This window comes from Macrosteles quadrilineatus, unplaced genomic scaffold, assembly GCF_028750875.1.
Source record: "Macrosteles quadrilineatus isolate MER2022 unplaced genomic scaffold, UCM_ALF_1.0 Scaffold_7__1_contigs__length_78375512, whole genome shotgun sequence".
Classification (NCBI taxonomy): domain Eukaryota; kingdom Metazoa; phylum Arthropoda; class Insecta; order Hemiptera; family Cicadellidae; genus Macrosteles; species Macrosteles quadrilineatus.
In genome coordinates, this window is record NW_026542600.1 from 34,341,381 (window position 1) to 34,366,509 (window position 25,129).

At 32.7% G+C, this 25,129-nt stretch overlaps 2 protein-coding genes across 2 annotated transcripts in view; one reads left to right on the forward strand and one right to left on the reverse strand.

Moving 5' to 3' along the window:
• Positions 1-1,052: 1,052 nt before the first annotated feature.
• The window catches only part of LOC128998079 (uncharacterized protein CG3556), a 46,829-nt gene continuing 22,752 nt past the window's right edge, over positions 1,053-25,129 (forward strand). Inside the window, exon 1 of the mRNA XM_054424065.1 lies at positions 1,053-1,148. Within this exon, the coding sequence (XP_054280040.1) occupies positions 1,073-1,148 (76 nt within the window). The 5' untranslated portion in view covers positions 1,053-1,072. The remainder of the gene's footprint in view (positions 1,149-25,129) is intronic.
• On the reverse strand, positions 9,439-23,195 carry LOC128998080 (uncharacterized). Its single transcript, XM_054424066.1, has 4 exons — positions 23,070-23,195; positions 19,971-20,039; positions 17,367-17,531; positions 9,439-9,708 (listed from the first exon to the last, which is right to left on the reverse strand). The coding sequence occupies exons 2-4, from the start codon at positions 20,019-20,021 to the stop codon at positions 9,532-9,534; spliced, it is 393 nt and encodes a 130-aa protein (XP_054280041.1). The 5' UTR covers positions 20,022-20,039; positions 23,070-23,195; the 3' UTR covers positions 9,439-9,531.

The following is a 25,129-nucleotide window of genomic DNA, read 5'->3' on the forward strand; positions in this document are numbered from 1 at the left end:
GGCGCGACGCCTACTCTAATACAACACTGATTCACGGTATTTTCCCCGGTTATCAAAACTCAAGAACAATCGTTGCACTTGCGATTAATTAAACCGGTTAAGTAAGGCACAACGTTTTTAATCTCACTTGGTTTGGATGTGCTGACTAAACTTGATCGGAAATGGTTGCGGTATTTGTAAAGTGACAGGCAGAAGTGAGAACTAATCCAAACAGCTGATCGTTATTTCATAAAATGTAATATTAAACATTGGGAGAAAATTTGACAAAAATCGAACAAAATCGAGTTTTTGGTGGTTCGTTATTTTGTTTTCAAAGAAGCGAGGCCATGTTTTTATAGCCAAAGACACTCTCACCAATACAGTTAATACAGAAAAATGATTAGAACCTTGATAGGTAATCTAGTTTTCTAGGAGTAGGCCGCGTAAAATGACATTTTGGCGTTACAGAAGGTGTCACAGAATGGACTAACAGACAAACAGACAAACAGACAAACAGACAAACAGACAAACAGACAAACAGACAAACAGACAAACAGACAAACAGACATACAGACAGAAATTGAGATAAGACTCGTTTCGGCTTTCTTAGGCTATGAAACGTAAAAATAACCAAAAACTGCATAATTCCAAGCAATGTACAGACAAAACTGTAATTTTATTTATATAGATTTTTATTTATATATATATTTGCTATATATATTTGATTGATATGTATAGCACTCTTCCTTAACTACACCAAGTATTTTGGGATTTGTTTATTAACTCATATTTACATTCTATTAATACATTTGGGATTCACCTCTTACACTTTCAACTCATAAAACACCGTCGTGGATAGTTTTCCGTAAGAAAATCGTATTCTAAGTCAAGAGCTCTCTTGCTAGCATTTTAAAACACTTTCGTTATTCCACCTATCGTAACTTGACGAGACAATTGAGTTGGTCGCAATACGTCACCATAAACACATGTAGTGTGTCTAGGTTGTGGGGGTTGGTAGAGGGGAGGGGTTAGGGTGGTTTGCAGGGTGTTGTTATCGACCCACAACAGCTCGACACTCGACGGCGACGGTGACATGACGGAGGTCTCTGTGCTCGCCTTCCTCTTGGCCATCGTCTCCACTGTACTTGGCGACAACCCCTACGTCAATGGTAACATAACTATCATAGTCTAGTCGTTAATAGTCTTAGTTACGTTCCCGATGTTACTGTTAACTTAACTCCCGAGTTAGTAGTTAGCAGGCTGAGCTAACCTCCACGCCTCTACGAGCACATTGAACCAAATGTCCTTGGGTTAAGGTAATGACTACTGCAGGATCGAACTTTATATTTGCCGGCTTTGACAGTCAATCCAATCTATAGGGGTTACAAGAAGGTTCTGACAGGTTATGGGATCGTACGCCACTTTTGTGAAGGAGCAACAATTGACTTTCATCCATTCTTTAAAATTAATTTTTAAATGTAACATTCGTACTTTTGATATAGGTAACAGATTATGTCGGTTGATAATTCAATTGACAGAGGAATTGATAAATATTGACAAAACTAACGTAATCAATGTCGAGACGAGTCAATATACCCCCATACTTCAATCCCCATACTTCAAGTCCCATACTTCAATGTTGTATCAAAATTCAAAACGAAGTACAGTAGGATATAGGTATATTTGGTATTCAAAGAAACAAGGGAATTATTCATAAATAAATTAGAGGTTTCAAACAGTTATACAGTATCTCACACATAAGTGACAATTTTTATTCATCTACATAAAAATATATACGTATGTAAATAGTTGATGGGTGAATACTGACATTTTAACCCTATTACAGTACCATTATGTCGACTTATACAGCCTAATACTGTAACGTTTAGTTTATTATTAAAAACAAATACTGTTACTTAACATATTTCCTTACTAGAAAGGTACATATTTTGGTTGATAACCTTCACCAAGAACAAAATACTTTCAGTAAAATCTATACAATTTGCCATTTAGCGTAATTCATAGGCTAAGAGAATTCATTAAAACTATTATTTCACTGACAATTCTTGGACATGTCATAGAGTAAGGCAAATATAAAATCTCCGTTTCATGTTTTATCTTAATAATTTAATCAATGATTTATGATGATGGGCTCCAAAACATCACTCACTTTTCCATACAATACTTCTTCGATACATTAATATAGTAAATAAGTTGTTTATATTACCATAAATTAATTTGGAAATCTGCAGCTTGATATTCACAACATATGTAGGCCTACAGCATTAAGGCTATACACTATTAAAATGTATGAGATTGTGATCCATTATAAACATAATATTGCATATTTGTTATCATAACTGCTATATAACTCTTCTAAATAACGATCAACATCAAAGTTCCAAGGCATCACTACACCCACTCCTAACGCCCACAAAGTGTTTAATAGTTTAATTTAATAGTGTTCCAAATGTATGTATCGCTAGTAGAGCACCACCACTATTGTAATGCTGTTAGTATTATTGTAATATTGTAGTTACAATAGTTCTCTTAGACAACAATCTCATTTGTAGCAAAAAAATTGAATTTGACTGATGTAAAAAACCTATTCAAACATTTATAAAAAGCAGGCATACACTTGTCGACATTATTACACATTATGAAGTTGCGATCGAAATCGACTTCCTTTGCTGTTGTTATGCATAGTAAAATCAGTGAATAAATCGGGGAATGGTTAAAAGGTGAATAAAAAAACTATCACCTTATTTATTATTTGATAGTCAATTTTAAACTAAAAACCCGGCATTTTATCGTTTATTTACTTACAATGGGCAATGAAAGTTGTCTTTTATCTAATACATAAAAGTACAACTGAACAGTTGTTAAGAACAATTAGGGTAGTTAAAATCTTCAAGGGTTATAAGTCCTTACAATATTCATCAAAGTCGTATTGTAACACTTCATTGCTTGGTTTATCTTTTTATCTTGCTTGGTGAGATTTTTATAAAAATACACAAAGCCGAGTTATGGATTTATAAAATATGAGTATTTTTTCGTAACTACGGGGTTTAAAAGTCGCATTTAAAAGTTGTAAAGCCCCAATTGTATCAAACTCTTAACATTTTATACCTTTAAACATTTTTAAAAAAAGCATCTTTAAATATTGGATTTTGAAGAAAACATTCAATATGCACTATACACATGTTCATGTTCAATTTATATTGAGCTATGCAATATCAAAGTACAAAAGTTCAAAATATAACTTTGTTAGTAGCGAACTGCCCCAAGCGAATCTTGCCAATCCGTTATTTGTTCTATTCACCACTCTATATTAGATCATTTCTAACAAATTGAAAGTCTGTCGTGAAAGCAGTTTACAATATTGTGATGACAACTGTATGCAACCTAGTAGCTTCTAAATGCAAAGTTAATGCATTTATAATTAATAGAATACCTCTTTATGACGAATCCTTCCGTTTAGCAACTAAGCTTCGAGCTTACTTTTAAATAGACAATGAAACAAGCTCATCCATTTCAACTAAGCAAAAGGAATAAAATAATACGTAGACATACAAACTGAATTATTACTTCCTGTCTTTGACATCATTACATTTTAGCATTACGCTTCATTCAACACTGATCTGTGTTATATTTTAAGCCTAATTTACTGTGTAACTATTCCGCTACTATGCAGAATACTAGTTTCAGGCTGATAAAATGTTGTTTTTATAACAAAACTAATCTTGACCTTCAAAATATTGCCAATGTTCAGAGCTCCAGGAACAATTACCCTTATAATTGGTTACCTGTGGACACAGACACTGTCAAAAATTTATTCTCAGCAATTAATTGTTATTATTTTTGTACTTGTACACCATTATATATATAGCTTTATATAGAGATGCGTTTTATTATCAGTCCGTGATGCAATTTAAATAAATATATTTTCATATTGATAAAATATCAATAATTTAATTTCTAATGTCAATCGCAAATAGAGATTGATGATAGGGAAGAGAAAGTCAACTTGCTTTAGTTTTTTTCTTGAGTTTATGATTTTGTCATCTCAGCTGAAGTATTTTTGATGAATTAAAGTCGTGTTCGACAAGTCTTTAAACAATTAGTGGAGCTTAAAGGAATCCAGAGTATAGGCTGGGATGAAATTTGTTTTAGCAAAAATGCTACAAACTATCAGACAACTGTAGCAAAAATAATTTTGTTTATCATTTTTATAAAATTTTCCAGTAATACTACATGTTTGAACATTACATCATCAATTTTATTTGTAGCAAATTTGCTATAGCTTGCAAAACAATTTAGAATTTTTAGGTTGTGTATAGCAAAATGCCAAAAATACTCCTGCAGCTTAAAGCCTGAAGGAATCACAAAACTACTAATAACGTTCAAAATAAGTGAAGATTCTACACATATCCTAGTACTGTAGTAGTGTTATTTTGAACAATACTATATCGTTATTCAACTATGAACTTTAATTTATACTAGAAAATAATATATATATATATATATGTAATGTAGTTAACGTAAATGTATTTAACGGTAAATGTGAGCAATTCTCAATTTTGGTTTTACTGGGAAAGGATTAATGAAAAAGGTTAGTAAATATAAAGTTAGCAATTCGATTTTTTTAAATTCTGTATTTTTCTGACATATCACTTTTAAGGTGGTAATTCGCAGACACTACGTGGAAGGGATGTAAGGGGGGGTTAGGGCGCCGACGACAGAAGAGTTACTCCCACAGTAACGACTGTGTTTACGTAAATAAATAACACTGAGGATGTCCGTTTATCCTGCCTTTTAATTGTATTAATCCTTTCAGTTTAAACGATTAAAGAGTGTTATACCAGTGTTATATACACTAGCATCATACTCATAAAATGTATAAGTAAACCAAAGGCTTATAAGATTTTCCTGAAAGTAAGTAATAAGTATTTCTCAGTCCCAAGCAAATGGTTGATTGAATTTTTTCAGAAATTATTATATTTTAAGGTTTAGAGGTTGGAAGCAGAAAATTCTTTTGTTTTAATAAAATTTAAAATATTTGTTCTGGCTGTATAGTAACGTTTACGTATACAGCCCAAACATTCTAGTGTTGTAATAATTATTGATGTGTAGTAAAATATATTTTGGAAAAGTATAATGTTCAGTCATAGACTAAGCAACACAAGTAGACTCCTCATCCCAATGGAAATTATGAAGCTAGTTATTTTGTGTCTAGTTCATGAACGTAGTTCATGTTCATCGCTGGGGTAGACAAAATATTGTTGGTATTATTTCAGGGTTATTTTCAAGGTTTTTTGCTTTACTATTTGGTTATACAGGGTGAGTTTTAATTGTCCCCCCCAACTGTTTTCTACATTTTTTCAAAAATCAATCCCAGACCACTTCCAAACATTGTTGGGTAGTAAGTACTTCATTTTGACAAGGTGGTCATTTCCGGCCGCCATTTTGGATCCGCCATATTGGATGCAAAATATGTTTTTTCAAATGTAAAGGTCGGGTTGTGACCCATTATTTCGAACTAGATTTTTACCCTGATTACAATTCCGCAAACCGTTTTAAAAAATCTTGATTCATTCTAATGTTATGAGGCCTTTTTAAAACTTTATTTTTAGCCCATTTTAACATCGTGCATTTACAAACTAAGACCATAATCTCAAAATAGTGCTAGATAAAGATAAGTATACAATACCAGTTATTGTAAACCTATTTTCACTTATTTATGACTGATGTATTTTTTTCGGCCGCCATCTTGGATCCGCCATTTTGAAATGGGATAAATTATTTTAAAAATGAAGGGTGTGTTGTGACCCATCATTTTGAACTACTTTTTTAAGCTAAACTCAATGCCGCAATCCATTTTTTGTTATCAAGTTTTATTTATGAAACATTGCAATATTTTTGATAAAAATGTTAATATTTCAAAATCAAAATATGAAAATGAAAAATGGACCATGGAATTGAGTTCGGCTTAAAAAAGTAATCTGAAATGATGGGCCACAACACCCCTTTTATATTTAAAATAATTTATCACATTTCAAAATGGCGGATCCAAGATGGCGGTCGAAAAAAATACATCATTCATAACCAAGTGAAAATAGGTTGGCAATGACTGGTAGTGTATACTTATAGTTATCTAGCACTATTTTGAGATTATGGTCTTAGTTTGTACAAGCACAATTAAAGTTAAAATGGGCTAAAAATAAAGTTTTAAAAAGACCTCATAACTTTAGAATGAGTCAAGATTTTTTTTAACGGTTTGCGGCATTGTAATCAGGTTGGAAATCTATTTCGAAATAATGGATCACAACCCCACCTTTACATTTGAAAAAAATATTTTGCATCCAATATGGCGGATCCAAGATGGCGGCCGGAAATGACCACCTTGTCAAAATGAAGTACTTACTACTCAACAATGTTTAGAAGTGGTCTGGGATTGATATTTGAAAAAATATAGAAAAAAGTGGGGGGGGGACAATTAAAACTCACCCTGTATAACTAGGAGACCAGTTATTGTTTATGGTTATATCGTTTTATTCGGTTAAATGAGGTTTTAAATTACTTAAATAACAAGAAACAAATTGTAAAAAAACACAACCTCTATAGTTGGACGTACAGAACTAACAATAAAATTTGCTTCAGCTGTTCCACAAGGATGACAAATATATTCAGTTAACAATATATCAAATTTAAGTAAACGAAAAATCAAATTGAGCCAACCAAAAATAAACCATAGCCTATTCAACGGAAAATTTTATTTAAGCTGTAAAGCCAATACTCGACAAAACATTATTTAGTTATAGAGCCAATAATCAACGAAAAATTGTATTTAATTGTAGAGCCAATAATCAATGAAAGATTTTACTTAGATTTGAAGCTAATAATGAACGAAACATTCTATTCAGCTCTAGAGCTAATAGCCAATTGGTGTAAAAAATACATGGGCCCAGCTATTAGTCGGAACTACAAACGGGGATTATATTTTTGTACAATGATATTTGTTAAAAAAGTAAACATAATTTGGAAATGGCTGCTTGACCATAAGATCAGAAGGAACTTTAAGTTATACGTCGATCGGAACATTGCCTCAGAGTGGTGGCTGAGGATTGAATTAGGCTACTCCTGGGGATTCTGGGTTAATCGGATCAAAACTTTCTTACACTACCATCACTACTCTCCTCTCCAGACCCCTTACAACTCGAAGACTCCATACAAATACTATACCTACGAAGCTACTGGCACAGAAGTAAACCTTACATAAATGAAATATCTTAGCACGGAATAGACTTTGCATTTGATTTTCGAACCATAATACACATTGATAGTTAGGCCTCCTGTGTTTGGGGTTTATTATTTGCATTGTATTTCAATATGCAGGATCTGTTGGCTGCGTTGTTTTGTAAGTTGCCAAATATTAGTCGATACAGAACACTCGGAATTGTATTTTCATGCGATCGTACTGGCTCAAAATTAGGGGTTTGTACACAGCTAATAATTTAATCTATGCCATTCCCACACTTTTTTATCAATACAAACATTTATTGATATTGAATAAAAGTGCAAGTTTAAAAGGTCTAGCCTAGTGTTCTTTTGAACGCTTTTCCTTGGGAGGAAACGGCATTTCACCATATTATACTGTAAATTATTGGTCAAAACACGTTAAAACTGTAGTCTAATTTATCAAGAATAAATTTTTAATAGATAAATGAAGAGAGGAGGAAATTTGCCATGTTAGAGATCTCCCTCTTTCAAAAATTCAAAAATAGCGAATTAAATTAATAATTAAACAGATAAGGCTGTAGAAATGGGACTTTAACATTATAGCCTCAACAAAATTAAAACAATCAGTCAAGGAAAATAGGTATAGAAATACCTCAGTTATAAACGTACATTGAATTTAGAAGTAAAAATAGCATAAATTCTTATGCCTTGCCGAATAGGATTAAACGTAAAATGTAAATGTAAAACTGAGGCATTTCAAGTACACTAAACATAACTTGAGATAACCATTAAAGAGGAATAGTTAAAATATAGGGCTCTTTTACACTCAGAATGGTCTAATATACAAATCTATGGGTTTGAGCTACAATTTATACCAATATTAGTACAATTTATTGTTTAATATTATATAGGGTTGGGCAAAAGTATGGACACACCCTATTTTTACTAACTTTTTAATGGGTTAGACCTGGAAAACCAAACCCAGCACACCTCTATATTGCGTAAAAGTGCACTTTTTGTTGGAATCCCTATTTTGTCCGAAAACACAAATTGGTTATTTTAGAGGAAAATCAAAAATTTTAAATGTAAAGCACCATAATAAAATCCTCATTTTAAAGTGCATTAGTTTAAAAGAATATCGGCGAAGACTAGAGCTCTCTATCTAAACACATTACAGAATAGCGGCATTTTTTATTTTCCACTATCCTGAAAAAAACCCATGTAAAAATATACATAATTATTTCCTATTTAACGTTTTAATGGGTTGTACCAGGGAAACAAACTCATTATTACTGTAACAAGAAACTAAGAACTACGTTTTGGTCGGGATGACAATTTTGCCCGGGTCCCCAAAATAGGATTTTTCGGAGGAAGTTAAAAGTTTCAAGCATAGAGCCCCATCAAGTGACACCTCATTTTGAAGGCCAATAGTTTAAAAGAATATCGGTGAAAACTATAGGACCCTATCTTAACCCAATACACAATGGTGACGGTTTTTAGATTTCATCAACCTCAGAGACCCAATCCAATATTAACATTTTATCAGGTTGTACCAGGAAAGCTTATAAGATTTTGTATCCCTTCACAAAAAAAGTGTACTTTTTATTTAGTATCACAATTTCCCCTGGGAACCCCAAAATGAAGCATATTGGGGCAGCTCAAAAATATTAAATATAATGCCCGAAAACTAAAAACTGCCACCATTTTGTACTGGGTTGAGATAGAGACCTCTAGTTTTCGCCGATATTCTTTTAAACTAATGGCCTCCTCTTAAATCCCGAGTAGTCTAGGTCATACTACTTTCCCCAGGCCGGTTATTTTTTGCTAATCCATAGCATATTTTAGCATACTTTAAAAAATTAAAAAACTAAGATAGTGATAAATATTATGATAAATAAAAAATACACTTTGAAAAGTACACTTGATGGTGCTTTACATTAAAAGTTTTTGAGTTGTCCCCAAAATAACCATTTTGGTGTTTTATACGAAATTGGGATACCAGCAAAGAAGTGCATTTTCATGCCACATGGAGGTGTGCAGATTTGGGTTTCCTTGTGTAGCTCATTAAAAAGTTAAAAGCGGGCGACCATACTATTGCCCAACCTTTATAATACATGGTAACAGCTTTTGTATTTAAATATGTGAATGGAAACAATATCAATCAGGAAATTACTCATGAGGTAATCCAAAAGCAACTTTCATAATGGAGTAAATACCAAATAGTGGGAGAAACATACATTTATTGATTCTATTTACAAATTACTTAGGGAACACATTAATACGAGTATGTACACAAAGGACACAGGTGGAATATCAGTCAGTGTTGAACCTGATGATGTAGTAGGAATCGGCGGCGTAGGCCAATGCGTTGATGATGGTTACGATTCCTGAGAACAGTAGTCGTGTCAAGTCTTGTTGAGACCATCCCACGATCAGGACAATGCCGGAGACTAGGCTGAAGAGTGCACCGCTCAGGTTGATCAACATGACCTTCAAAAACATTCATTTTTCAGTCTTTGTGTGTTTTACACCAGGATTGGTATTTATGTGCTCTTGGGAAACTATTCAATCGTTTCTGAACCCAAACTGTCAACAAAGAGCTCTAACCTATAATCTATATGCGATTTTCACTTACATACTATTTATATACAATATATTTAAGATAACATTCTAAGTTTTTACCACCGTTTTAACTTTTGATCTACTAAAATTATGTTACAAGAGTGAATGTAATATTACTTTTGATTTAGTTATACTGATAATGATATTTCTTATTTTGAAGAATGACATTTTGACTTAATAAAGACTTCCCGATCTTTTTACTAAAACTGACTCTGGATACCGGAGTAGACGTACCATCTCTTAACTACATCTGTAGCCTTTTTATATGAATACGAAATAATGTGAGACCCATGCCTTTACTACGTACCGTACTAAATATGGCAAACCATTGTCAGTTACGAAGGATACAAATTTCGGTTCAATAGGAAGTCGTGTGCGGGAGTCACTTGGCGATGTGTTGAAAGATCGTACAAATCAATTATATCGACGGATGAAAGTTAATGTCTTGTACCTAAAACTACACCAGGGGCCACGAGAGTCTGCAGTTGGCGGCAGCCAATAGCATGGCTGGACTAGCGCGACGTTGCAACATCACCCGTTCACTAATTTTCGACTAATTAAAATATACTAAACAATATTTCCAAATCAGCTGGTATTATTAGATTTGGCAACCACGCATGGTCCTCATTGGCTCATTCGAAGTCACGTGGTAAATAGGCTCCTCCCTCAACTGCAGACTCTCGTGGACCGTGTAATATAAACCATCTTCTTTCCAAACCAGCTCCATCGTAAGGTTATAAGAAATTATTTAAAACGTAAAATCGCCGAAGAAATGACAGAGCGACCTCAAAAACTTCATAATTCACTGTAGGCCCATTTGAGAACCAAACAATCAGTGTACTAAATTTATAAATTGGTTTAAATACCTGATTCTAGTAATCCAGTAGTCGCAATTACTATCACGCAACTAGTTTCGACTTCATAAAGAAGTCATCCTCAGGCGTCCAGTGGATGTCAAAATAATCACTTCATCAGAAGGTTGTCGATACACATTATGGCACATTCACACACAAACACGCACACGAATACGGACATAGTTACATAAAAAAGATACATTTACAACGATAATAAGACGAATTAATGGTAACTTAAGGATGATGCGTCGTGACCGGGTGAATGTGGCGTCCGTTGGTGGCGTCTAGCATCATTTCGTGCTATTAAGCAGGAAACGGGTAGCACGAAAAGCTCACAATGTTTGACTGACGCACTTAGAGACGTGGTCTGTCCCTGTGCATTCAATAAATGAGTTCAAAATCAGTTGGCCTATCAATTAGGTATGATACAAAGTTTACTTAAATAGCACAAAAAACTATTTTAGGGCAGCATACTCTATCGTATGGTTCAGATAAATCCTACTACATTCTCAACTTAAACATACCATTTAGAATGTATACTCCACTTAAGTGTATGTATATATAGTTAAAGTTATTTATACAACTTGAATCTGTTAAAGGAGATTAGTAATTAGGTGCAGAATATCTCCCATTTACGTGATCACTCCTTGCAGCCTTCAAATATGATGGCAGCATTTCATCAGTTGAGCTTGACAACTGAGAAATTTTGGATTTGGAATTTTGTAACTTAACTTTGCTATATGGAATATTTTAGATGCCGTGTAGTTAGTATCTATAGAACTAGAAATCCTTTGCAGTATCTAACAGTGAAAACGAAGTGGATTTCATTCGTGAAACCCACCGACTGACTTAGCATTTGAGGTATTTCCTCAGAAGATTCATTTGCAATATTACTTTTAAAAGCTTTGCTCTTTTAGAAAGTGAATAGCAGTTCTTGATTTATTCATTGCAGTTCTATATTAATGCTCAAAAACGAATATAGGCTATTTTATTTTAAAGTATAAATACTTACAAAACATATACATCGTTTTTAGCTTTTAGACCTCACCGAGGATGGCTTTTACTATTAATCAACGCACATGTTAACTAACTGTTATAAATGTTATGCAATCAGTTTGAAGTATTCAGACATTTTCAATTTCCTGGTTATTAAATCAACAAAATCCACATATTCTCTTTGTTGAATCATTGTGTTCATTGTACAACTACGCTAACAGCAAAGGGTTTTATAAGTAATAAATTCAGTAAATAAAACCTTAATTATAGCATGTAAATTGGAAAATGGCACTTCGTTTTGAGTCAGTGTAGCTATGTATTACAATTTCTGACAACGTGTAAAATGTTACGGTTACATCACATTTAATTTGAAGCTAAACAATTCAGTGTGGGTTTGTGAATTTTAACCAGTCTATAAACATGAACTATTTATACTGTATAATGATAACGATGCAACAAAAACTGCTGATCCTATTTGTAAAAGTTGATATTTTTAGAAGCAGATATTTGAACACGAGTTTTCTTCTGCCTAGACGCCCTAAACGATTCTTCATATTGAATTATTATACGAAACTTTCAATGATTTGAAGTTGATGACAATATAAAATTATTAATATCACCCGATCCCCCTTCAGAAAGGTGCAATCACACAGCTGACTCAAGTATGACTCAGCGACGGACGCGACGAGGGAATTGTTTGTTTTAACGCAACCCTCCCCCTACCAAACCTCATATTAACTACCGATAATCAACACATAGCAACCGTCAAAATAATGTTTTAAGGAGAAAAACACTACTTTGAATATACTTTGGTCGGACCTACGCTTCAAGAAACAAAATGAAGTACTGTCAAATCAATTGTGACTTGTTTAATCCGGTTAACATGGTTCTAAAACTTTTCAAATCATGTAAAGATAACCAAACAGAAACCAATTAGTCAGTTGATGCATAGCCTATACAATGTTCTAGCCTACTGACAATTGAATGTTCTAAAAGAACGTTTTAAAAATTTTGCATAGATTAGGGATCGAAACGAACATGTTGATAAACTAAATTCTAAGTTCTTCACCTGGGGAAAACCTTTAAATTGTATTCCGTGGATATCCCTATTGATTAGCATATTTTTAACTAGTGCTTTTAATTTAAATTACGAATGGTTTTAACGATAATGTCATAGTTAAAAAATATAATACATATTTAAAATAGTCCTTCTTCCTTAGTTAACTCTTTCTTGCATCAAAATTAAAATAGGTGAACATTTATTTAACTTCAGATATAAAACCAACCAAGGGCAGTTTCAAATGCATATCAATACATTGATTTAAGCGTTGTGTAGTTTATCATAGGATATTACCTCTCAAAGGCCTGTGTTAAATTACTTTTTGCGATATCGCATATATCGATATTTAAATACACATGCTTTATGCTTTACACAAGTAATACGAGAATTGCTGAGTGGAATTTCAGCTGTCCATAATTATCAAACATAACCAGACAGAATGTAAAACGTAAATTCTTTTGATATGGATTTAGTTTTACAAACCCCTGTATATTTTATATTGGTGAAATTTCGAGCTTAGTTTAGAAAGCCTATCGAATAAATATTTGTAGATAAGAGACCTTCTAAACATTGAGATCGAAATAAGACACAAAAGGGACAAAAAAATTAAACGAATTATTTACTGAGAAAGGTTTCTTTTAACCTCGTTGTGAAATATGGAAAAAGAAAATAGTAAAGGTTATGTATCATATATTGAACAATTTCAAGAAATCTGTAACGGTTTAAGAAATTAACTAGAATTTAGTATGTGAATAATTTTGATATGTTCCTATCGAGAAGATCCATGCGTTTACAATTGGACCAGGTATTTCTTTTCCAAATGATAGGCTGCATAATCTATTTCCAATAAGGAGATTTGGCATGTAAAATTCCTTCTCGCATGCCTTTAAGTATAAAGTAACTTTCAATTTGGGACTCTGTTAACTACTTTCCCAAAAAGGTTTACACTAAGACTATGGAAATTAAAAGTTACTTTCAACTCTACAAGTTCTGGAAGTTAGAAGTCCATGTTAAATATTCATGCAGCATTTGAAACAATTACATGCTTACGTATTATATTAGTAATTTTAACTGTACTGATTACAATATTCAATAATAATTTACTTAATGTTTTAAGGATTAATATGTTTACTTGTGTAAATTGTAAAAATATATAGAAAAAGAACGTAAAACATGTTGTATTGAAATGGCTGTTAATAAATAGCCGACTGGTTTAAATTGCATAGTCTTCAGAGCAAGTTTGGTAGTATTTATAAAGTAATTGTTTTTTTCCGTATGTATTGGGATGATGTTGATTATTTTTTTATGATCCTTGAACGAATTATTTGTGAATAGTGCAAGTATATTTCTATGATTTACTTTTAGAAGCTATTTGCCCATAATTTGAAAAGAGATTAAATTGAATAAATGTGTTAGAACGGATGTTTTATGTTTGGCACTCCTTGCTGTAAAAGTGTTTATAATATGGAGTTTGTATTTGATTATTAGACGTTATTTCCCAATCAGACGAAGCAAAATTCACTCTTATTTAAGATACCCCAAGACAAAATATAAGAAATTCAATATAAAAAAATATACCTCTATGTCAAACATTATACGTGTTGGCAATACTACACGAATACGGTACATAAAATTGCATATTTTTAACTTTGACTGTTTATTTTACTACACGTACGATGGAACTGTACCATATTTTATCTACGTTCGCCGTCCTATTAAGTCGAAACACAATTATAATTTACAATATAAGTGTAAATTTATTAGGTAGTGTTGGAAAACGTATTTTAGTTTATCCGTATAAAAATATGAAACTATTTTCCTCTGTCCTTTCACAAGGGTCTTGTGTACAGTCCCCGCTCCCAGTCACACTTAACATGAGTGGGCTTTACATCAAGAGGGCTGAAAACAACCACGAGTAGGCTGACAAAACATGACACCCTACAAACGCTTAGAGACTGGACATAAGTTCTTTACACCAAAAAATGATATGCGGTTGAGTTAAATCGATGTGATAAAATATTAAGACTAAACAAGTTTGACAGATTGTATATCGGTTTCTCAAAATAAATCTGAAAATGACAATGTCAAACCTTCTCACTGAACAGATAACTGAGAGAGATTTCTTAAACTCGGTAAAACCAAGTTTCTCTACAGTTTGACAATTAATTATTGCAGTTGCTTCAACTTTTGACAGCATTATTCTCAACTTTTCTGTTCATTAAAGTTCACAGAGATAGATTCAGCCCGTTTTCATTCTATTATAAACGTCTATAGAATGTTTAAGAGAGAGTTATAAATCATAAAATATAGTAAAGATTCAGCATAGGTACTATATTAGTTGTTTTGTTAAAGTGTTTACTCAAACAATAAATAAATGGAACGATCGTTAGAGAGCATCTATTGCAATATACATAAACGCCAATCGTATAATTTATATCTAAACCTTTCTAATCCACGTCAAACGTAGCTTAACCACTGATATTGAAGCACCACCACATAAATTGAATTCATTGTTTTAGGATATCAAATGACTACTGGTTAAATTCAAAATGAAAATAAAGGTTAATTTATTTATCCAGCAATATTAAGGGGTGCGACTAATATAATAACAAAGAGGAATTAATACAGAACACTTTATCATAAACTATAAGATTGCGGGCTGGCTGTTTTAAAGGATATAGACTGAATATATTAAGAAATGAAGGTACTAGTCATTTTTTATAATTTGCATTTTTGAGGCCGTGGGCGTGAGAACATACATACAAAAGTAGCACGAAAACATTCAGTAAACAAACGTACAAACTAAGAACCATATTATACAAACAAGCAACATAGCAACCTAGAAACGACTAACGGACAACACGCATACAATATCTAATTTTTACAGTAAAACCAATTTTTAAGAAAGGAAAAAGAACAGATATTATTGATTACAGACCAATTTCTATTTCAAGCAACTTTGCAAAAATCTTTGAAAAACCAATTAATTTCCGCTTGACAAATTACTTAGAACAGAACAATCTATATTCGCAATCACAATTTGGATTCAGGAAAAATAAATCAACCACAAAGGCATTAACTAAAATTGTCAACATGGTCTCTGAGGCGCTGGATGAGGACACAGAAAACATACTATGAGGAGCAGAGTACTGCTGAGGTGTTCTGTGACTTATCCAGGGCATTCGACTGTGTTGACCACAAACTAATTATTTGCAAACTGAAGAAAGTCAATTGGTGGTCAGGTATTGCAACTTCTTTCAAACTACCTATCAAATAGAAAGCAACACACAGTAGTTTATAAAAATGGCCACAAGTTCTTTTCCGGATGGAATAATATCAGGTACGGTGTTCCTCAAGGTTCCATCCTGGGGCCAACACTATTCTTAATATTTATTAATGATATAGACCGTAACATATCAGGCGAACTCTTCTTGTACAGATGACACAAATGTTATATTAAAACCTCAAAAATACATCAATTGGAAATCATTGTTCAGAAGTCAATAAAAGAACTAGAGGAATGGTTCTCTCAAAATGGACTTTTGTTAAATAATTCAAAAACACAAATTATGCAATTTAAGGGGGGAAACTGTTCAAATTCATTAAATAGACAGATTCACAGATTCATTAAATAGACAATTCTATTAATCCCGAAAGATCCACACAAAGTATTAGGAATACATATTGATTCAAAATTATATTGGGGAGATCATATTCAATATCTAACAACAAATTATTTTCTTTTCGCTATGCAATAAGTGTTACAATTGATGCAACGTCTCTGGAAGTATGTAAATTAGTATATTGTGCCTATATTGATTCTATAATAAGGTATGGTAATAAGCTATGGGGATCCAGTTCCAAAACAAACAAAAAAACTTCTTAACGCCCAAAAATCAATTGTACGTACCATGGTTAAAGTGTCTAAGAAAAAAAGGTGTAGACCTCTTTTTAAGAGATTAGGGATTTTAACCATCACAAGTATGCACATTTTTGAAACTATTAAGCTATTAATTAACAATATAGACAGTTTCGAAGAGTTTAAATTTACACATAGTTATTCCACACGTCAGAAACATTTATAACAATTCCCAATACATAGACTCACTCTTTTTGAACGTACACCAAAATACACGGCTATAAAAATTTATAATAAACTACCATAAAGAATCACCAACAATCCAAAAAACATACTCCTAGGAAAATTACACGAGTTATTAATTGAAAAAGCATTTTATAAAATAGAAGATTTCTATTCTGATGTTTTATAAACGGACAAGAATTAATTTAATTTTACAAACTAAATTCATGTTGAATACATACCTGATGGCTTTCATTAATTTTAGCAGGATTTTTATCTTTTTGTTGTTTTTTATTATGGTAACTTTTACTTGATGTCACTAGTAATAATTTTGAGTTGTGTACGTTTATTATTTATAGTTTTTTTATTCTAATTTTTATTATGACGACAACACTCCTATCTTTCTACGTTGTACTTTTTAAGATGTTTGTGAGTGAATAAAGAATTTGAATTCGAATATCAACAGCATACAAACGTAAACCTAAAAATGTGCCGTAAAACTACACACTATATGAGCATTTTTTACTTTTCTCACCAAGAATTTGGAGACGGGCTCTCTGAGGAAGTACCCCCCGATTACTAGAAGATCTAGCATCAAGTAACTGAAGAGGGTGAAGTGGACGATCTCGGTTAGGAAAACCGATTGTGTGGAGGGAAGAGCAGCTGTAAAAATGAATGCGATCCCTACTAGCCCCAGCAACTGAAATAAACAATAGACGTTACAGAACACAAGAACACTGAATCGAGTTAAATATGCTTACTGGGAGAACATTTTATTATTATTGTTTTATCGACAGTTTTAGAATTCCAATTATGTATTATTTAAGACGAACAGTAAAATAATCCTGGTATAGAACATCTCTGCACCATCGTAATTAATCTTAGCTCATTAGGTGACTGAGTCGATATTGTGACAGACAAGGTAGATAAGTCTTGGGTTAGTGTTCCGTGCGGGAGCGGGACTCTAGTACCGGGCCGACTCCTGCTTGCTTTGTTGATCCCCATGTTATATGGGGTATGTTATGACCTTGAATTATTCGTCAACATAGACTTTAAGGCTTATGTTTGGAACATATCAAGGGAGTGAGCAGACAGAAAAAGAATTAGTTGTACTTATAAAAGTTTGAAGGCAGCACCTGGCGTGAGAATTCGGACATCTCTGCCGTGTCGTGATCCGTCACGTCACCAACTGTGCCTCTTGCTGACCTCAGTTCAGGCAATAAATGCGCGAAACTTGTAAAGAATAAAAGTTTAAACAGTGTGTTCTTATGTACAGTATAGTGATGATGCCATTAAAACTTGTGTTATTATAATTTTCTGAAATGCGGAAAGCTTATCTACATAATTATTTGAGAATGCTAAGACTCAGCGAACTCCCACTTCAAATACATTTCATTTTGAGGTAACCACATTTGTTGGTAATAAAAAACAAAGTTCGGAATGGACTATAGGCAACGCAGTACTTATTGGTGGGAAAATTCAGTATTTAAAATACTCTCCATTACTTTACCTTAAAATATAATACCCCCGCCGCAGCAAACCTGGAGACTAAGCAAATTTCTATTTCCCTGATTAGATTTACACTAAAATGAAAAATGTCTCCTTAAAAATATCACTTGTATTCCCTATTTAAATAGAATTAGTTTAACAAGTACTAAGGTTTGCTGCAACAGGGAGGGTAAAAGTGTTTTTGTAAAATGTTAATAATGTAGTAAAAAAAAAATGCATTTTCCAAATTTGATTAAAATATGTTCATAAACAAGCAAACTACAACAGTTTACTTATTCTCCATAAAAATAACATGGGAATTGTAAATTTACAATTTTTTTGAATTTTCTCCGTAACCATTAGGTACATAATATCGCTTCCATATACCAAATTATTTGTTTTTTTAAGCTCTACAAAATGGTTTGGAAAGAAATTGCTAAATTTTATGGTTTTTTGTCAAAAATGGGAAAACCCATTGTTTTTTTTTTTAAGAGGTTGGTGGCCTCTTTTAACTTTGCATTTGCCCGTCCGCATAGATTAACGACCCGGCCCGTGCGTGGATCGTTTACAGCAAAGCAAGGAGTGAGCCGGTACAGTACAAATGTGATCTGTACTGATAAAATGTTTTTGGCAGTGACCAGGATCCGAACCCACGACATCGCTGCCTTGGGCCCGAAGTCCGTGACGCTACCGACTGAGCCACCGACTCACTAAAACCCCATTTTTACCCCATAAAACCCTCCATAAACCCCCTATTCCGTTCCCATAGTCCCCTGTTCCCATAGTCCGATCATGGTGGTTCGCGAACTCGTTCAAATAAATGTAGGTTAACACGTTTATACCAAATTTCGTCAAAATCGGATCAGTTTTGCTTAGGTTATCGTGGTATCGGACTTACATGTATTAGCATATATAAATGAATTTGAACGGATGGTTGTTTTGGCCTCTAGGGACCTCAAAACGAAAAAGTAAATCGGTCCCGGGTCCAAGTCTTACCATGAGTACTACGGTAATAGCTTATTCCCTATATGGGGAAATTCGCTAAATCCAAAAAATGAACTCAACAACAAACTAAAACTATCAAGAAAACATCTTGGGTATAACCATAGACCATCCGTGGTATAACCGAGGAATGCACATTAATATACGTTTTGCGAATTGTAACTTAGTTAATTTAACCAATCATTAGTTTTACTCTTGTAGTTCACTTTTAGCAATGATGAGTTTATGTTATTTAAGATATCATTGCGGGAATTTTCCATCACGATTAGTTATGTCTTTACCTAATCGTGACGAAAAATGTTTAAGATATTTTCTATAAAATATCTGTTTTACTTTACTACGGTAGTTTTATTAAAAATAGTATATTAAATAATGTATGACAAGTGTTGGCCAACCGTTCAAAATCGTTTTGCTAAAATTGTGTTTTCCCTTATTTCTATTTAAAGTATATAATGAACAGTTATCGTGGCCACGATACATACTTGATCATTATGAAGTTGGAAATTAAGCGTGATTTTGAACGAAACTGTCCTGTGAGTTTCATTACGAGTCCACCGCAATTACTACTGGAGACGCTTATGAGTTATACAACGTGTATAAAGGCGAGATACGGCTAAGGCAATATTTATTAGGCCCCAGGTTTGCTCACCAGCTCTATTGCTTTTAACTGGAAAACCGGTGACCTCAAGAAGTCCGTCATTCTATCAGCAGGCAAAATCTGAAATAGAAAATCATGGTAAATCAGTGGAATATTTAAATAGTTCATTGTTTGAAGCCAGTGGCTGTTTTACCCTGTAAGGGTAGGTTGTTCTTACACTCGATTCAGTGGGTCCCACTAATATTAGTCTAACAAAGGGGATTCAAATTTAATATAAAATTACCTCTGGTTCTGGCTGTTATTTGACTTTCAAAAATGTTTCTGGTGTACACAGTGTCATTTCATTGAACACATAGTTTTAGTCCCAAGGATGATCGGCCTCCTTCATTTAGAGGTATTCAGTTAAAATTTATATAAAAAATTAAGCCTGCCTGTCTACCAGATAACCTGTTAACATCCCTTTCAAAAATAATGTACTAACCTATTTTTTACCTTGTTTTTAAATTTTGGTTTGCTAATACGCTATAAAATAGTGACCACACTCCCCTCTCTTTCTAATTGTAAGATCTGAAAACCTCTACTGTTAGGGTTACCTTTAGCAAATGGTGCTCCCTGAAGAGGGGATGATTATCATCGATTACACTAGGATGGATACACAATATTTAGAATCATCATTTGGATCATTTGGAAAGGGGTCAAAAGTCCAAATTTTTATTCATTGTAAAACCATTGTGTTCGGTGTATATGTTAAGTCGTACTATATCATATACAAAGACTAAACAAAAACAAAATTTAATTAACATTTCAATTAAAATAATGTTTCACAATCTGCAAGATTCTAGATTTATAACTCGTTTTAGGGGTATCGTCAAAAACCTTCCCTAGCAAATTAGTAATTTTTAACACAACTTTCGATAGATATAAACGTAAAACAAAACACACTTTTTTTTAAATTTGGTCTTACAGTACTTTAATAAACACACCCTACAGTTAAAATATGGCGGGGATGATCAATTACCTAAAGTGTAGCATCTGGTTTTACTTCTGCTGAAGAATCTCTTGGGCACTCTAACTCACGGTAACTGATAGAGGTGTGCAGGTGTTTAACTTTATTATTAACTAGTATTACTTCTTAAACATTATTTAATCATGCTTTTAAACTTTTACCTATTCGTTTGAAACAGGCAATTCTTTGTGTTTGAAAAATAGTAACCGACGTTACTGCTTTTGGAGATAATGTTACATTGTGCAAAATCGAAATCTGATCATGTAGGAAAAATGTAAAAGAAAATATTAGTTAAAAACTCTGACAAAGAAAACTTTAATTGGTAAAATTTTAGTCAACAAATCGATGTGAATCACCGAAACTTACGTTTTTAGAACACAATCCCACTGATCTTTTTTCTTGAATTTTTAACAAATCATCCATCGAAAACTTTATACTATTTAGATTTTGTTAACAAATTATAATCCCTGCACCATACAGAAACTGTAGTATACGATATAAATATTCTGTCAGTACATCAGAAAATATCACAAAAATATTCATTTTAAGACCCATTTCCTTTTTTTCATGCCTCATTCCTTTACTTTATCAATTGAAGTCCTAAAATTATTAGCTTATCGGGACAAATTTCTACGGCTTGTCACCTTATCAAGTAAAGTAAGATTTGCCATTTACATCACGTGATAAAAGACAACGACAGTTAAAATTAACGGCTCTGGTAACAGTAGTCTAGTAAAAAGGTTTACTACGACCGTACAATATTTTTATGGTATTCTAAAACTTTGAGTAAAAAGTAACTGTCGATTTCGTCAGCAGATGAAGTAATCATAATTATCCATTTAAGTTGGTTCTTTAGACGATTGTCTAAGGATTTTCTTTCCAGAATAGCAAATATAGTAATAATCTCATTTAATATTAAGCGATACTCACAGTAGACACTCAAAAAATCTCATCATCGTCTTAACAGACTTCCAATTTGAAAGAGTTGAAATGTGATTTAAAACAATATATGTGCACAATTTTCACTAAACTAGTTATGATTCCGAATACATTTTGCAAATTTATATCCTAAGACGGCTATGAAATCGGATCTTGACCAAATTAATCTAGATTTAAGAAACTTTCAAAGAGGTAGCAATCCTTTGTAATGTTTTAGTAGATAAATAACTATAACAGAACAATCAGTGAAACAAAATCAGCTCTCTATCATTAACACTTCTATCGTAGACATGATGACTAAAAATAAATCAAATGCACAAATAAACATATAAGCTTAAATCATATATTATATAATTATAACTGGAACCCAAACAAACGTGTTCTATATCGTAGGCCAAACTAAACTAATTTGAACTACATTATGATAAACATTGCAAGCACGAGCGTGTGTTGGCATTATAAAACATTTTATGTCCAACGAAGTAAATGTATTACTATGGATTTGAGGCATAAAGACTTAATGGAATTAAATAGTATGCTTATATTCAAAGAGAAAAGTAATAATACACATAATCAAAGATATAGCCGATGTTAATACAAGACTTATTGTTATTATAATTGTATTCAACAATGATTTTATAGGATGCATGTAACTTTTGTATTGTTAAATGGATTGTTAACGGCAATAATGACACTTACATAATTACCGGCAATTTTGCATTATAATCAACTTTGTAAGACAATATCAACGCTTCGTAACACCAGAATTAAGTTGAAGTCGTGATATAGCGCTTAATGTAATCAGCTGCTTATCAGCAAAGATAAATTTAACTCACGCGCCTAACCTCAAAATGTTTGTAAATTGAACGTATCAGGTTAGGCCTATGTTCACAATTTGAATTTAAGAAAATAAATGGAGTTCAAATTATTTTAGCACGTCAGTAATTTAATACACTGGTCATAATTATGCGTGGGAAATAAAAATATCGGGTGGAGTTGAGTAGCTATAGTTGCATGCGATTTCAGTGATCCTCACTATGTCAAGGTAGGTACAAACGTAATATATAGGTGCTGACTGCTGGATATAACTTTTGAACATTGAAGTTTTCGCTAAGTTTGTGTTTAAGTCTTGACTAAGTTTGATTTAAGACTTTACTAAGTCCACTTTTAAGTTCTAATTAAGCTTATCCTATTGTTCTACTTACCCACTTTCCCCAACGTGTGCGCTTAGTAGTGTAAGACGGTTTTACACGGCGAGACGACGACCAGCTGAAGCTGATAATGCTAGGTTATTCCGATAGTAGGTAATTTAAGTCGCGTTATCAGCGCCGCAACGTTCTCACTTGACAATGATGACGTGGTCTGCGACCGATTTAACTTTTAAGTAATACTTTTATGGGGTTATGGCTTTGTTTTGAAAATCTTCAGGGGTTTTGTGGGTGAACCTCTTGTTTTTAGCGAATTTCCCTTATAGGGAAAAAGCTATTACCCTAGGTCTCATGGTAAGACCTTGACCCGGGACCGATTTTTTTCCGTTTAGAGGTCCCCATAGACCAAAAACACCACCTGTTCAAATTCATATACGGTATATATATAAATATTTATATATGTGTCCGTTAGAACGATAACTCAAGCAAAAATGATCCGATTTTGATGAAATTTGGCATAAACGTGTAAACCTACATTTATTTATTCTAACGAATTCGAAACCAGCATGATTGAAAACGGGGGTTTTATGAGATAAAAATGGGTTTTCCCATTTTTTACCATAAGAACAAAACATTTCATAATTCCTTTCTATTTCTTCACTTTGCAGAGCTTAAAAAACCAAATGATTTAGAATGTTGAAGGGTTGTGATGCACTTAATGGTTAAGGAGAAAATTCCCAAAACACTGTAAATTTAAAATTTCCATGTTATTCTTATGGAGAAAAAGCAAACTGTTGTAAGTTAGGTTAATTATTTACAAACATGTTTTTTATTAAATTTGGGAAAAATTTTTTTTACTATACTATTAACATTTAAGTATAAAAACACTTCATTAACTTCCCTGTAGCAGCAAACCTAAGTACTCGTTAAACTAATGTTATTTAATTAGGAAATAAATAAGACATTTTTAATGAGATATGTTAGTGAAAATCAAATCAGGCAAATGGAAATTCGCTTCGTCTGCAGGTTTGCTGCGGCGGGGGTATTTTTTTGGCAGCAGGAGTTTTCAATGATGGTTGAATAACTATATAAAGACAGTTTCTAAAGTTAGATTGTGTCAATTAATAAATGATTTTAATTAAGTTTATTCGTGAGATAAAATTAATGATGACATATTCATTGTGTAACTAAACAAATGAAGTAATAGTTTTTATGACTCAATAATTTTGTTTTTGGAAAAGATTTTTTAAGCTAAATTTTGATTTAAAAAAATAAACATTAGGAAATTGTTCACCGATGTTTGAACATTAATTTATATACAAAGTTGGTTTATGAAATTAGGTGATTCCAAATACTTAAACAATGTATTAGGTTTATTCGGAAACAAGAATAAATTGTGAGAAGTTCAACATGTGAATGATCAAGTTACGTAATACTTTTAGAGACTTTTGGCCTAATTTTAAAAATATTCGGGTAAATTATTTTCAAGGTTTTTAAATCCAAATCAGGGTCAGGAAATGTTTTATTGATGTTCTGAGACAATAAGTAGCATAAAGTTGGAGTCCTCCACCAGAGAGAAATCGCTCCTTATCTGAAATACCTCTCCTCGGTTCTATGATGAGGTGGACCTAAAACTTAAAATTATATGTAAACTAACTGGTCAAGACTCTATCAAATGGTGGGATTTGAATCCTTGACCAAGGGGACTAAAGTCTCACGCCCTACCACTAGTTTGGCTATACACTCTATAAAATAAATAAATAATTTAACCTCGGACAGTTATATTGAATTACTGTATAATTACTGTAATTTAATATAAATATCAATAGCTGTTAATTTCCATGGTACTACATAGGTAGTATTCAATTTAACAAGGTACTAAATATCAATAGCTGTTAATTTTCTAAATCTACTCTTTACAAATAACCCATAGCTATTAAATGCAACATTTAACTTATTTTGTATTTGATAGTTAATTTACTGTAAAACCAGATGTTTTGAGATGCCAACCTAAAATATATGCTCTCAGAGAGAAACTATTTTCCCAAAGGGATAAATTGTTATTCAATTAGCTTTACTTATGAAGAAACTTTTGGAAATACACACTGATGATATTT